Genomic DNA, 15,718 nt, shown 5'->3' on the forward strand with positions numbered 1-15,718 from the left:
ACTATGTCTAACACAACCAACCAGCAGAAACGAAGCATTAAACACTCAAAAAAGCCTTTTTTGTTAAACTTTTATATGCACACCTTTTTCATCAAGCAATTTTTCTGTTGTATTGTGCTTTCGGAAGTAGGACCGGGTCTATTAATTAATCCAGACCACTATGTGGTCAATGTTCAAGACCACTTAAAGACGTGCCACAAAATAACTGTATTTTTCCATGATGGTAGTTATACAGGATTTGCATGAAAAACTCTAGTTACAAGTAACTAATTGTTAACTGGCAGTGAACTGTATTAGGCCAAGACAATGTATTAACATCTAAATATTTAATGGTGAGACTGTAACTAGTATTCACAGTACTTAATGCATTAAGTTGAGTTTAGACAATACTTGAGCCGTGCCATGTGAAAAACAACATAGTGGGTTTGCGACCAGCATGGATCCAGACCAGCCTGCGCATCTGCGCAGTCTGGTCAGGATCCATGCTGTTCGCTTTTAAAGCCTACCGCAATTAGAGAAACCGTTAGTGAACAGCATGGATCCTGACCAGACTGCGCGGATGCGCAGGCTGGTCTGGATCCATGTTGGTCGCAAAGCCACTATGTTGGTTTTCCCATGGCACGGCTCACTTTGTTTCGATAGGGGAAGATAGCTTTTTTATCAATATTTTCAAAATTATACTGAAAAGATATTGACTGTAAAAATTGCAAGATGAGGTTGTGAAAGCACATTAACTCGGAATAGGCTGAATTTGTCTACCTGTCATCTTGTATTATAGCTTTAATGCACATGTATTATCAGAATTATTTTCACGAAGTTCATTTGGGAAAAAAGTAGGTAAGAAAGTTTTGCTGGGTCTTTTAGGAACCAGTTTGTTATATCATTCCTGTTTTATGCATCATTTCTATATCCCACTCTCATACATCTGGTATATCACAAGTTATTTAGATGAAACTGCCCATTACAAAGACCTAGTATGTTGTTACTACATCGGATGCATGTTACTTACCGCCATCACTTGTTTGTTCGTTCCAACTGGCAGTAGTGGTTGGCCATTGAGAATTGGATGCGTTGTATTCCTTTTCATCAATACCTGTAAATATATATTGTTTTTTTTTTATGTAATGATTTCGGTATTAGCACTGCCGGTGACACATACATAAGAAAATATCACTTTCCAGTCAATGGGTCCCACCAGCGATCTTGTGTCTAAATCAAATCAATACCACCTTCTTATTTAGTTATTATCTATCAAGGTAAATCAATTATTTCGCGCGAGAAGGCCGTGCAAATATTTCTGGAAATACAATGTATGAGGCTTTCGTAAATGAGACTTTGTTTTCACTTCTAAGTATTTTCATATCTCAAATTTCAGGAGAAAAAGAAATTATAAAGTCTATACAAGTAAAACGATATATCTTAACTTAGTCGGGTTTTGAGTGAATTTCATTGAGACGTTTTTTAAAAAGGTTAACGATGTGATTTTATAACCAGTCCATTTCCGTTTTCGATTATTGTTATGATTTTTCTTTCCACACAAGCTATTTAGAGTAATAGCGCTTGCCATTCAGATCGTTTTCTTCTTCTACTGACATACTTGCTTTTAATGAAGCCTTTAGAAAGGTTATTATGTTCATACCTGTAAGGGTTCCAACAGAAGTAGGATTTCAATGTCTATTTCAATAGGATGTCAAAATTCAGAAAAGTACAACTTTCTTAAAGATACCCATACATGACTGGATAAAATTTACTTTAAAGGCCTAAATGCTTTTAGATTAACATAAAGTGAACTTGGTGTTATGTATACATGAAAATGACGCTTTACAAAGCTGGTATTATATCTATAACGTTATGAAAACGTGAATTTATCTGACATTTTTCACTTTGACTGTCGTCAAGCCTACAAATCGAAAAGGCTATTCTAATTAAGAAACTGTGTTAAACCGGTAGGCAATTAAATAAAATATCTACGACGTAAGCGATGACCAATGCTCAAATAAATATATCGGCTTGTATGTTACTTTTGCCCGTTCTTGCATACCATAGATTTTTCCCGAGGATACCTCTGCTGGATGAGAATGATTTGGACAAAAACAAAAACTCGAGTGATGATTCATCCGACCGACCACCTGTTTATTGACTATCAATTTTTTTCCACAAAAAAAAAAAAATATACTCTATTAAATGACACAAACTAGCGCGATATAGTTGAGTGGAGCTTTATTAAGTAACGGACTGATATAATAATTATGACTATGCGCCACTGAGAAGTGGGGGAGGGGTGGGGGCATGTAACCTGAACCACAGTATTTCTTTTAGCCATTTAGAAATATGTTACGCCTTGATACGCAGCAACTATGTCTTTGTATATTTTTATACTGAAAACAAGAAACATTGTCCCAAATTATAAGTAAATATAATTGCTGCAGTATGGTGTCTCCCATTCCGTGTCTTCGTGTCTTTGCTTAGAAATTAAAGTAGATAAACTGATCTGATGTGTCTTCCTGTCTTCGAGTTTTGCGATAACCATAAAAAAGCAAGATCTGTCAGAAATCAGCCACTACTCTAACATGATACTGCCTCGTGCGTATGTGGAAAAAAAAAATGATTCCCCACGCCTCAATATTTTTGTATTTTTTTAATTAGCCAATAATTGACAATAAAAAAGAACAAGACCCCCCCCCCCCCCCCCCACCCCAACATACACATAAAGAGGTACTTTACAATAAGGTCTATGTAGTCCCGTATGTATGCAAAATATGCAGGAAGTATTTAAAACGTTAAGCACTCGGTAAACATTCGCTACATCAAATATATACATTTCTGCGTTCTGGAATGGTACTGGGGGCACTACATTTGGGCCTTTTTTTATAACTATCTACCTTCTATTGTTATTCCTCGAAAAGCAGTGGTCGAGTCTTCTGTAGTTGTGTATTCTGTAGTTGTGTATTTTGTAGTTGTATATTCTGTAGTTGTGTATTCTAAAAAAAAACAACAAGAAATATGGTCAACGCAGTTTGTTCTCTAAGTATAAATAAAAACAATTCTGAGTTTCGGTCATTTTGTGTACGAACATCGAAGACACGATATGTCGGCAAACTGATTTGTCGTGAATGATTGTTTTCGCGTTTCACACCGAAGACGGAAAACAAGAAACTGTTGAAATCAGCCACAATATTCACAGGATTCTGTTTCGTGATACAAGGAAACATTTTCTATACACAAAGTTATAAATGCCTGTCCACCTCAAGATTTTTTTTTTTTCTTTCTTTTTTTTTTGCAAATAATTACTTATTGTAAAATAGATAAAAAGAATAAAAAGTATAAAAAACAACGAGGTCCAATAAAATCGGGGCAGTAACGTTTCTTTGTTTTGCAAGGCAGAAACGTTGCGTAAAACATTCATTGCACAGTAAAATCTAGACGTAAAATGAGTTTTAGCCTGCTCCTGTTATATAGTCTTGTAATATAACTTATGACTTTGGCTTTTTTTGTATTTTAGAGACGTTGACGTTAGTTTGTGATGTTCACCCTAAAGCAAACCCCTTTAATAGATGTTACATAATCCCTTCTGTCGAATAATCCTTATTATTGACTGTTCAGTGGGCACAACACCATAATATTATGTACACCACTTTATGAAAGAATAAACATAGATCAAACTTTTTGAACTATCAAATATTATAATTCAAAATATGAGCCGCACCATGAGAAAACGTTTCCGTCTACTTTACAAGAATATAAACCGTGATATCAACATACTAGAAAACGTTAATACCAACTAATTTACAGAATTACACGGTTCTATATAAGAAAATGGCATAGAGCCCACGGAACTATTTACAATGTATTTACAAATTCTAACAAAAAGAATTTTATAATATTTTGGTTGCATGTCTTTAAAGGCACTGACTTCCAGGTTTGCTTAAGAAAAATTTTCTTTGAAATTGAAGTTTGGTCAAAAATTATGAAAATAAAAATATGAGACTTAGTTTCTAACAAAAAAAAAACTAAAATATTTGTAAAAATCAAGAAAAAAGATAACCGCGTGAGGAATCAAACCCCAGTGCGCCGCGGCAATAAAAAAAATTCTCCCTCATCGTAACCATAATAGCGGATTTCAAAATATATAGATATTTTTAATCGAGACAGCTTTTCAATTTTCATCGTTAAAAGTAGTAAAAAGGGCAAATTATCATGGTTTCCGTAACATATTGTTTACTATTCATCACGTTAAAACCTTTTTAAGAAATATAGCTTTTATTTCCAGATATGTAAATAATATTTTATTTTTTTTTGACAAAAGATCTGGAGGCCAGTCCCTTTAAGAATCAGACCGAGCAAAATATTTAAGATTAAGCCACATGTAAAAAAAGTTTTCGGTCTCAGCTGAAATAAATAGAAATAACAAAAAAATACATATATAAGTAGTGTTTCTTTTTTAAAAACGGTTGATTACAATTTATACTATTGCAGCTATTTAATAGTAAATGTAGATTTTATTTCTCTCTCTCTCTCTCTCTCTCTCTCTCTCTCTCTCCCCTCTCTCTCTCTCTCTAAAATGGGTTAAATATCATACGTATATCAATGAAGTCATTCTTAAGATATCGGGAAAATAAGAAATTAAATGAATCGAAAATTATGGAATGTTTGTAGAATAATTAAAAGGGAGACTTGTGTCACACTTGGTCAAATTGGTCATTTTCTCTTTCTTCTAAAAAAATATCGGCAATCAGTGTGGTACAGGTATTCTGCCATATTCAATGTGAATATTACTACACAAATTTCCCCACACTGTTGCATAATAATAATAATAATAATAATAATAATAATAAAATATTATGCGAAAAAAGTAAAATGGCATTAAAATTATATTCAAAACGCATCTATAGAAACATCGATTTTCCGCCATATCGGCTATGAGATCAAAGTGTTGTATAGGTTTCAAGCTTATTTATTAGATCCATTAGGTTCGACGCTCGACTATTCAACAGCCTTGTCAATTGAATGAATACAAACTCGAAAAGGGGGCATAATTTTGTAAAAATGCAACACAGTGTTATGGAACCTGCACAGTGCTAATCAGCTCATCAGTAGACAAGTGTGTGAAGTTTCAATCCATTCCAGTTAGTAGGTAGTGAGATATAATTTTGTAAAAAAAGCACTGTAGAGTTATTGAAACTTTGCACTGCATATCACTTGTCGTATTCGATCACATGTCCAATATACCAAATGTCTTATTCCATCATATGTCTTTCGACGTACTGTCGTGCACCGACGTCATGTGACAATGAACATGTGTTTGAAGTTTCAATCCATTCCCAGTAGTGGATACTGAGATACCAGCTTACATACAAAAGCTTAACCAAAAACTACCAAGTCGAAAAAGGGGCATAATTTTGAAAAAATGCAAAGTAGAGTTATGGGACCTGCACAGTGCATGTCAGATCATGACAGTGAACAAGTGTGTGAAGTTTCAATCCATTCCAATTAGAGGATACTGCAATACCAGCATACACACAAAACCTTAACCAAAATTTTCTAAGTCGAAAAAGGGGCATAATTTTGTAAAAAAAGCAAAATAGAGTTATGGAACCTGTGCAATGTAAGTCACTTTATCACAGAGAATAAGTGTGTGAAGTTTCAATCCATCCCCACAAGCTGTTAATGAGATACCAGCTTACATACAAAAACTTAATCAAATCGGAACGCGGACGCCGACGCACGGGCGAGTCCAATAGCTCTACTATTCTATGAATAGTCGAGCTAAAAGATCACTAAATCAGTTTAAATTTTCACGAAAATAAAATTATGTTTTCACAAACACACACACACACACACGCACACACACACACACAGACAAATGATCAAAGTCATTTTTCTTTTAATTTCATAAAATAATATATCGTCGGCATATGACGCTACAACAACAACTTCGCACTGAAGTTAATTATTCTTCAAAATCAGTGGAAATTAACCGTCTGTGAACGTATATCAATTTTTTATTTTACAAAAATGAAATGAACATCATTCAAAAGATAAATTCTTTGAGAGTAGGAAATCATTTGCACCTAAGCTTTCATATCAGTGGTTTTATACAAAAATTTTACACATTTTATATGGAAAATAGAAGGGGAAAAATGACGAAATGATCGCATAAAATATCATGTTTTGAATGAATCAAAAATAAAAATAAAATCTTATTTAGAAATACCGTATGATGAATCAAATGTTGAATTTTGGTAAATTTTTTACACCTAAGGTTTCTTATTTTTAGTTTTAGTAATTTTGTTATTAAGTAACATGTGTGCATGTATATTCTTCTTATTTCTACATAGAAAATCTGACCGCTATCGATTTTTGGCCGGAGGAATATTCTTTGGTATGTTTCGCTTTCGCTTATATTAAGCAAACCGAACTCCTGTCTTAACGAATTTTTAAAGCACCCACGTTCCTTGGTAATCTTTCGAAAGATGAACTACGTACCACCTACAGAAAATCAATTACTTTCTATATTTCACAATCTACCTATACATGACATTTTGAAACAACGTGTACCAAAGTGTACATATAATACTATAATCAGATATCATGAGTGAATGTATTTCTTTATACAGTTTATGTAGTAGTATCTCTTGGTAAAAGAGGAATGGGGAATATCGTAGTTGTGTAATCCTTAAAATTTTATCCTGGTGGAAACGCATACTTCCATTTTATTCTTTTTATTCTGATCTTTATTCAAAATAAAAGAAAATAACTACAGTGTGTTTTGTAATGTACCTGTACATATGAAATTTTCTTTTCTACAGTAACATACTTTTACACTCAATATTTGCATTTTGCTCGAAAATCTAGAACTATCATTTTATTGCGAATATTTTAGTATATCAAAGGATAATATGTCTATGATATACAAAAATGTCAGCTTTATAGGTCACAAGCTTCTAATCTACAGATAAAATGTACTTGTATGACATTGTGAAAAGAACGATTGAAAAATGTTATCTTACCTAAGCCTGTTGAGTTAACCGATAAATACAGAAAAAGTAAATTTATGAATTGAAAGTATAAAGTCATATCCACAAAACTGTAAGATTATCAATGTTTTAAACGGCACAAACTAAACGGATTTTTGTTTTATTTTCAAATATCATTCCAGCTTACTAATATTTGATCGATGACCACACTTTATCAGCTGTTGTGTTTACCTTCATTTTGCAATATGTTATCACGGGCATATTCATGAACCGAGCACAGACTTTATTTCCGGTTTAACACTACGAGTGTGAGATGTCAACGACGACTACAAAGCTTGTTATTACATGTAAATGTAACAGAACGTTATCTCAAGTGTATAATTTGGTGGCATATTTCTCCATGCGATAATTATAACGTTTTCATGAAAAGTTTATGAACTTTCGCGAAACAAAAAAATACTTTCCGCGAAAAAATGAACAAACTTTCGTGAAAGTAGGAGAAAGTTTTCGTGAAAATTTTATCTGGTTAACGAGACAATATGTCAAAATAGTGCCCTGAACTGCATAAAGATAACCCAATAGTCCCCTCTACGGAATGAAGTGTGTTATATCCACTTCAATCCACTACCGCCACCCCTTAGAGTGTCTTGAACTTATAGATATTTAATTATAACATCCAGATGGGTTTCAAAATCAAAGTATTTTTTAAACACCTTTTATTATTTCTGTTCATTCCGTATTTGTTATCATATGCTATCGTGATTTTTTTCCACTTAGAACAAGAGATTCTTTTCGTGAAAAGTTTGTAAATTTTCACGAAAACTGTACGAATTTTCGCGAAAACTATCTGCTTAAGTGAATGCAGAAATATACCACCATCGTATAATCCTAAAATTTGAGGGCAAGATAGGGCTTTGTAAAAAAAAAACTGTGTTGAGTATATCCCACGAGTGAAAAAAATCAACAGAATATATATTCGTTCGAAAATAGCATAAAAATGTATATGATGAATATGCGATGTATATGTTGGACATAGGTTTCCACAGGCACACCAAAACGAGTATCTTATTTGCAGAAATGAGAAAAGAAAAAAGAAATCTTCAACGAACACATTACATTTTCATCAGTTTGGAAAGGAGTTATTTTTAGAAGAATCAAATTTTACTGACACATCTCTCATACGCCAAACATATTTGGCTTGATTCACACGCCCGGCCGTACCGATCCGATCGTTCCCAAACCGGACAAGTGCGGTCGGGATGATTAGACATAAAATTTGTATGAATGTTTGATCAATTACCGATCTAGGGGTTCGGAAAGTTAAAGACTGCGTTCATACGACCGTCGGATGACGGTCAAGTAAACACTGACAAGAAATTGGGGAATGGTGGGTAACTGATCGAGCTCGATTAGCTGGAGGATGGGATGATCGTTATAGGTCTACTTTGATAGCACTGATCGATCTTTTCATCCGATATGTAAACGAAAGTTCCAGACTGTCACAAAATATGCCCGTCATCAAACTTGGCCTAATTCAATGGGCATAATCCAAGAGTGTCTGGTGTTATTTGGGTGGTTTTCGTACTTGGCTAAGATATTATGCCTACAAACATTTTCAGCAAGTTTGGTGACAATCGGATGAAATCTGTTTGACTTAGAATGAGGAAAAGGCTAAATTCACTGTTTTTCGAGTAATTCAAGAGCCATCATCCGATAGTGTCCGGGGCGAAATGGTTGGTTATCGAACTTGGCCAAGATATTATGCCTACAAACATTGCCAGAAAGTTTGGTGAAGATCGGATGAAATCAGTTTGACTTAAAGAGAGGACAAGGCTAAATTCGCTGTTTTTCGAAAAATTCAAGGGCCATAATCATACAGTGCCTAGGACGCCTCTACTACCACTAACACCATCACTACCACTAGCTACCATCACTTCTACTACCACTATCACCACCACAATCACTACTACTACTACCACCACCACCACTACCAGTACTACCAATATTACTACCACTACCGCTACCACCACTATTGCCAATGCCACAACCTCCACCACTACCACTACCGGCACCACTACTACTTCTACTACCACTACCAGTCACTAATTCTCCCACCACTTGTACTACTATCATCACCACTACCCCTGCCAGCACTTCTTCTTATACAACCACCACTACCACCAATACTAACACTACCACCATCACAGCAACAACCACAACAATTTTTTTAAATTTCGTTATTTGAAATTTCTTTAACATACCGCTAATCATCGCCCCGTTGCAAACAGTGACGTCATGATAATAACATACGCTACTAAATCTTTTATGTACTTCCTGTTTTTTTCCTATGAGACAGCATGAAGCGTTCTCTCGGTGCACGTATATTTGAAATTCAAACATCGGAAATCCCCTGTGTATGCATGTTTTTCTGAATAACAGCGAGTACAAAACAATACTATACATTTTAATCCATATGACACTTGGGTAAATGTGTTCCGGAGACATTCACTAGCAATTCTTTTTCTGGCTGTAATTTGCGGAGCCAAAATGCAATGACGGAATTTTCTATAAACGTCCTAGTCTCATGTGCGTACGTAACAATACATTTATTTCTAAGCGATCAATTTAAACAGTGAGTAAGCATGATATAATTGCACGGCTGGCTCCTGCGGAGGATCCCGTTATGGGTAGGTTCCAATCCCCTTCCTGGAATGAGTTTAGCTAAACTATAATTTGTAGTTTCATGCACTTGTATATCACTTTGTAACTGTTTCGGTGTAAACTGTCAAAAATGACCAAACGAATATGTCACACGAGTCAAATGCCAATTTTACGGTCGAATATATCGCAAACGTGTTACTGTTTTCTGTGAAACATACGGCTCACATCTGACTGTCGCTTTTTACAGCAAAATTTGAATAAAACTATAAATTTTACCTCAAATCAAATTGAATTGGTCCGTTGTTTTCGTCTGGCCTGATTTTTAGTCAACCAAGTTATATGGATTATTTTTCTAAGACAGTCGCAGTTCAGTCAGCCTGTATGCATGAACACAAAACCAATTTGAGCTTGGCAACACCACTTTTTTCCGCATTTTCAGTGATACGTTTCAATGCGTATAATTTTCTAAAAACGTAATTATCGCGACATGACTTTCAAATGGTTTTCGAATCTTAATCTTATTTGTACTTCAATTTTTCTATCGAACCTGAAGGAGGCGAACCAAATGTTGGCTGCAGTCCATCGTGTCAGTGCAAAATATACAGCACTAAGCACCCGAGCAAGCTCAAATTTCGAAATGCGTGTTTTGGGCGTATGCTGCCGACATACTGAACACTCGCCGACAATGTTATATGTACTGTTTATTAAACAAACATATTTCCAATATATCGACATTATTCAATGCATTATCAAACCCCTTGACATTGTGTATTACAATAGTAACAAGGATTCAAAAATATTTTGCTACACACTGAATATGCCAAAAAGTGGCAATAGACAGTTGTTCGTTGTTTTGGTGCAGCATAAAAGAGTATAGCTAAATACTCGTATGTACAATTTTGATAATGAATTCAACATAAATTGAACAGCGAAACCCGTACAAGTTTAGTAATGATTGCAACATTACCGTACAGCAAACCATGTACAATTTTCGTAATAAATGCAACATTACTTGAACCGCTAAACACGTACAATTTTCGCAATGAATTCAGTGTTACCTGACAGTATAACGTGTACAATTTTGAGACCTTCTTTTGACGTATGCCGCACAAAAACGCAAAGGCTCAGGACCTCCACCCATCGACCTCTTCTTCTCCCCTAATTAAGTTAAGCGAATATTTTTTAGCATTTTAATATGTATTGAGTATTGGTGATGATCATAAAACGCATTTTGTAACGATTTCAGCATTTGTTACCATCAATGCAACTAGAGAGGAATAGTCGTTTCAGCTGTATAATTAGCACCTACCTATGAATCCCTGGTGGCAGCCAGGAAAACCTGGGATGGGCTCGTGGGATGGGCTCATGGGATGGGATGGGATGGGCTGAAGGTCATGGGATCGTGGGCCCAAAGTCAAAGAAATATATATTGAGGTACATTAATTAAAAGTTCAACTGGACAATTAAGAGATCAGCTAAGGATAACAGGGATACAACCTGTAATTACAATTCCCAGAGTGAGACTCCCACTGTATTCGCTGCAAAGAAGAGAAACAAAGAAAAAAAAATACCTCTAACTTGTTAGAATGTACTTCTACGGTTCCAATATAAGTAATGAAAAAACTTATGGACTGTGTTTTTTATCATAAGTAAAGCAAAAAAAAGCAATTATTTTGAACAAAATATAATCATTTATTGTCCACTTGGTGTTAATGTTAACATCATTTCTTTATCATAAGTAAAGCAAAAATGCAATTATTTTGAACAAAATATAATCATTTTTTGTCCACTTGGTGATAATGTAAACTTCTTTTTTTTATGATAAGCAGAATTAAAAAGCAATTATTTGGACAAAACATGGTAATTTTTTGTCCACTTTGTGTTAATGTAAACATCAAAATTTATTTATTTTATCTATAATCAATAAATTGAAAATTGCCATATGTTTAAGAATCGCCTTTTTCATATGTTATAAGATGTCATATCTATTAAATTAATTTCTGTCACCTTTTTATATTGTAATTTGTCAATTAATGTTTTCTTTTTATTTTCAGTACATTTTTTTCAGAATTGATTTATTTCCATGTTATATTTTCTCTCAAATTCTCTGACTTGGGTTAGAGGTCAACTGCTTAATTCATCACTTTTCTCCCTATGATAAATATACATGTAATTCTAACCTTTATCTTCATAATTCTTCATTATACCGAATTGTTTTGTTTTGATATTCAAATATTTTTTTCCAGCTATATAAGTCTACTTTTATTTCATAAAGGTATGACTTATCAATACATATGCAAGAAGTATATATGTTTTAGTTTTCTTAATATTACCCCTGCGAAATGCAGTTCTTGAAATCATGAACACCTCAAACCATTAAAGAACTGTTCATGAACGAACCTTCAACAGTTCTTGATTTGTGTTCATGAATATTTGGACATGAACTGTCCTTAAATGTGTTCATGAACAGTTCATGAACTACTAAAGAATCACATAGAGCTCTTGAATTGCCCATGATAAAAGGTTAAAGGATTCTAATCATGATGTTTTTTTCTTGATTTCATGAACTGTTCATGTACATTAGTTCTTGAAGTCATCTGTCACTTTTCATGCACTGTTCATGAACACGGTATTGAAGAATGTTTCAAGAATTTTTGTCATTTTATCTTCACAAACAATTCATAAAGTGTTCATGAACTCCATTCATGAAATATGCATGCACTGTTCATGAACTGTTCATGAACAGTAACGTTTCATTTCGCAGGGGTACTTTAAAATTATTACAGTTCGACGTGTTTTCATTTTTCATAATGTTACTTTAAAATTATTACTGTTTTATTAAGTGTACTGACTGGATTAAGAAAATTAACAATAATAATGATAACAATGATAAGAAAATGTAGTTACCGTTATTTGCCTATTGATGAAGACATTAACCCATTTTGTTACTCTCGATCAGGTCGACTAGATCGTATTGGCAGTATGACATGAATTCCCGGGAGTATCTTTCATTTTATAGAGAACTGTTCACCTTAAGAAACCTTCGAGAATCTGAGAAAATTTTAGGGGCAAATAAGTTCAGCCCATGTCCTTGAGCCCATCCCATGAGCCCATCCCAGGATCCCGGCCCATCCCTGGTATCAATCGACGATTCTGGAACCATTCTATCAAATGACATCGGTCCTGACAACTGTACTTAGGGTTACGACAAGAAATCAATAATCATCATAAATCAATCAATCAATCAATCTTACTTGTATGGAACACTTCTCTGCGAATTGATCCCTGCTTTGTACTGCGTGTGTACCATACCTGGATTTTTATCACAGGAAGTGATGGTCCGGTATAATAATACAGTCGTAAGTGTATTAAATTTTGTACCCGGTTTATGTTACGCACAGTGCAAAGCGGGGGTTCAAGCGGCAAGCAAATGCTCCCAGTTGCAAATCTTCTTATTTAATATAATTGAGTTTCAAAACAAAATACGATTGTTTCAATATGCGTTTTATGATCGTCACCTATGCTCAATGTATATTAAAATGCTTACAAATTTATTCGCTAAACTTAACCAAGACAGTGGGGCGGGGGAGGGGAGGGTCCTGACGCTAAGTGTCTGTGATGCCGCCGGCAGGTTGGAAATCTATCGGAAATACAGGCTTCAAACATGTCGCTCATGCAATAAAAATTGTGTTTAAATGGGTGAGCAAAGTCAGAAATATTTCTTATGATGATGAGACATCAAATAACTTGGATTGAGTGTCCTGGCCAGTCCTAATATTTGTTTCCGGCGGGTACGCTAAAACACGGTTTATTGTACGTTCCTTTACCAGCTAGAAAATGCTATACAATGGTTTTCTAATGCTGTTCTTTTTTCCTTAATTTGTCAAAACAATTTTGAAGAGAAATACCTTCTCTGCTCTGTCTCACCACAAAATTATTTTGAACTGTGCAACTTCGCCACACTTTTTTTCGACAATGTTATGTTTGAATGATTATAACTCGTTGAATACTGCGTTTTGTCCATTACAAGTTGGACAATATTCAGAGCAAACACTTGTTAAAGGTTGCTGTTAGTACTATATATAGCCCCAAGTTGAAAAGTGAATAAATATAACGCGATAAACTTTCGTGTTCGCATTTTTTTCCAGCAAAATCACACTTTTAACTCGCTACAACTTACTGAATTTATAATACCTTAAACGGGAAACACAGGACGTGTTTTTAGCTTTTTATTCATACATCTTTTTACAGAGTATGAACTTACTGACAGTCTGTACAGATTAAAGTATCATTTTTATTGTTACGTGGAACTAAATATAAACAATGTCTTGCCAATTATAGTTTGTTGCTGATAATAAAGTTCTTGTTTAAAAAACAAACAATATAAACTTATTCTGTTCTAGCCGTTTCTGTTATTATCCAAAGTTTGCGGCTTCAATTTCCCGCAGCGTTAAGGTATTTGCTAATAACAATGTGATTAAGAAATGATATATCCTAAACAGTGATCTGTCGTTGAATCAAAACATTGTTTGTCGTTCAGATTTAATAGTATGCATCTGAACGGCAGTCAATGATTTTATTCAAGAGCATAATTATACAATTTGAAATATATTCTAAAACGGTATCAAAAAGTATTATCCGGATCTTTGAAGATATTTACAAATTTTTGTCTCTTTTGTGTTGCATAATAAACCACAGTTTCTGTCTTATTTGTTTAATAGGAATGTTAGAATATACAACAACAGATACGTTTCAAATACAAATTTATTAAAATTCATTGATATACATTTTATAATGTTCCTTAAACACTTATCATGCTGGGCACGATTGATTCTGCCTTTGCAGAGGGAGTAACTAAAAGATATAGATAGAAATTTGGAAAAAAAGAACTACCTTTACAAGGAGAAACTAAATGATAACAGTAAATTTCAGTATTGAGAGCACTCGAAATCGGTACATGAATGTTACATGTTCTTTCACTTTCTGTAAACAGAAAAACCAAAAATATAGATAGTAATTTCAACTGTTATTGCCCATACAAATGGAAACTAAAATTAAAGAAAAGCACATCTTATTTTACTTTTCTTTCGTTTTCTATTAATGTTAGTACCTAAAAATATATACATGTCGCTACCTTAGGCTGCTACCTCAGAAATAAAACAGCTACTTTTAATAATGGTAAGGTAAAAATCTAAATCTAAGAACGGAAAAGGAAATATGTTTCACCATCAATGGGCTTTAAAATATTTTCTATGACAAATGAATATACTTTAAAAAATCTTGAAGAATACAGTAAACATAGAAATAATGGAACTGTTTATTCTATTTGAAATTAATAGTTGTCAGATTGTGGTGGGGCTTGGTATATGTGTGTGATTGTGTTCAATTAAAATGAAATTATACCTACTTCATTCGAAAATTCGGACACAGTGGTTGTGTGGAATACACTTAATAGACTTTTATTATCGGTCACAGATGTTATTGTGATAACTTGGATAATATTTAAATTACACGACTGAAATTTTTTCAAACATTATCATGCTGGGCACGACTGATTCTGCCTTTGCGACCAGTGCAGATCATGATCTGCGCTGCTCGCCATTCAGTAAGTAACTTTTTGGAAATCATCTCTTTTGACAGTTAATGGTACTTTAAGTATAATTGTAAGATGCGACTTAAATAAACTGTCTGTTGCATTTTAGAAATGAGCATGTTAATAGTCAAATGTTAGCATATAATTTAGTACGGATATTTCGATTGGCTACTGCATACGATCTAGTAGTAAAAATATTTAATCAATGAATCTTGTTAATAATGATAGGCCTACATTACTTAAATTGTATTAGCTACTGTGACTACTATTTTTTGTTTTTCTCTTTGTGTTAGTTTATATACGATTGAAAGAAGTTCATGCTTAGGACCACCCTCAGAATTTATATAATTTATTACCTAGATTTTGATCTGTATTTTTTGTATATATTATAATTACGAATTGTATTGGTATGACGAGAAACTGTAGTTTATATACGATAGAAAGAAGTTCATGCTTAGGACCACCCTCAGAATTTATATAAGTTATT

At 33.9% G+C, this 15,718-nt stretch overlaps 3 protein-coding genes across 4 annotated transcripts in view; 1 reads left to right on the forward strand and 2 right to left on the reverse strand.

Annotated features, from left to right (window-relative positions):
* The window catches only part of LOC123523745 (MAM and LDL-receptor class A domain-containing protein 1-like), a 32,067-nt gene extending 24,856 nt beyond the window's left edge, over positions 1-7,211 (reverse strand). For both annotated transcript variants that reach the window (XM_053539422.1, XM_053539421.1), the window contains exons 1-3: positions 7,011-7,211; positions 2,883-2,981; positions 1,010-1,093 (exon numbers count right to left, since the gene is read on the reverse strand). In XM_053539422.1, coding sequence (XP_053395397.1) covers positions 1,010-1,093; positions 2,883-2,981; positions 7,011-7,077 — 250 coding nt within the window. In that variant the 5' untranslated portion in view covers positions 7,078-7,211. The remainder of the gene's footprint in view (positions 1-1,009; positions 1,094-2,882; positions 2,982-7,010) is intronic.
* The window catches only part of LOC123523913 (uncharacterized), a 356,017-nt gene that overhangs the window by 270,468 nt on the left and 69,831 nt on the right, over positions 1-15,718 (forward strand). The gene's annotated exons all lie outside the window — the stretch shown is intronic.
* On the reverse strand, positions 8,898-12,816 carry LOC128555996 (uncharacterized). The gene is made up of 3 exons (XM_053539873.1): positions 12,670-12,816; positions 10,697-10,796; positions 8,898-9,136 (listed from the first exon to the last, which is right to left on the reverse strand). The coding sequence occupies exons 1-3, from the start codon at positions 12,814-12,816 to the stop codon at positions 8,898-8,900; spliced, it is 486 nt and encodes a 161-aa protein (XP_053395848.1).

This window comes from Mercenaria mercenaria, chromosome 3 (assembly GCF_021730395.1).
Source record: "Mercenaria mercenaria strain notata chromosome 3, MADL_Memer_1, whole genome shotgun sequence".
NCBI classification, from domain to species: domain Eukaryota; kingdom Metazoa; phylum Mollusca; class Bivalvia; order Venerida; family Veneridae; genus Mercenaria; species Mercenaria mercenaria.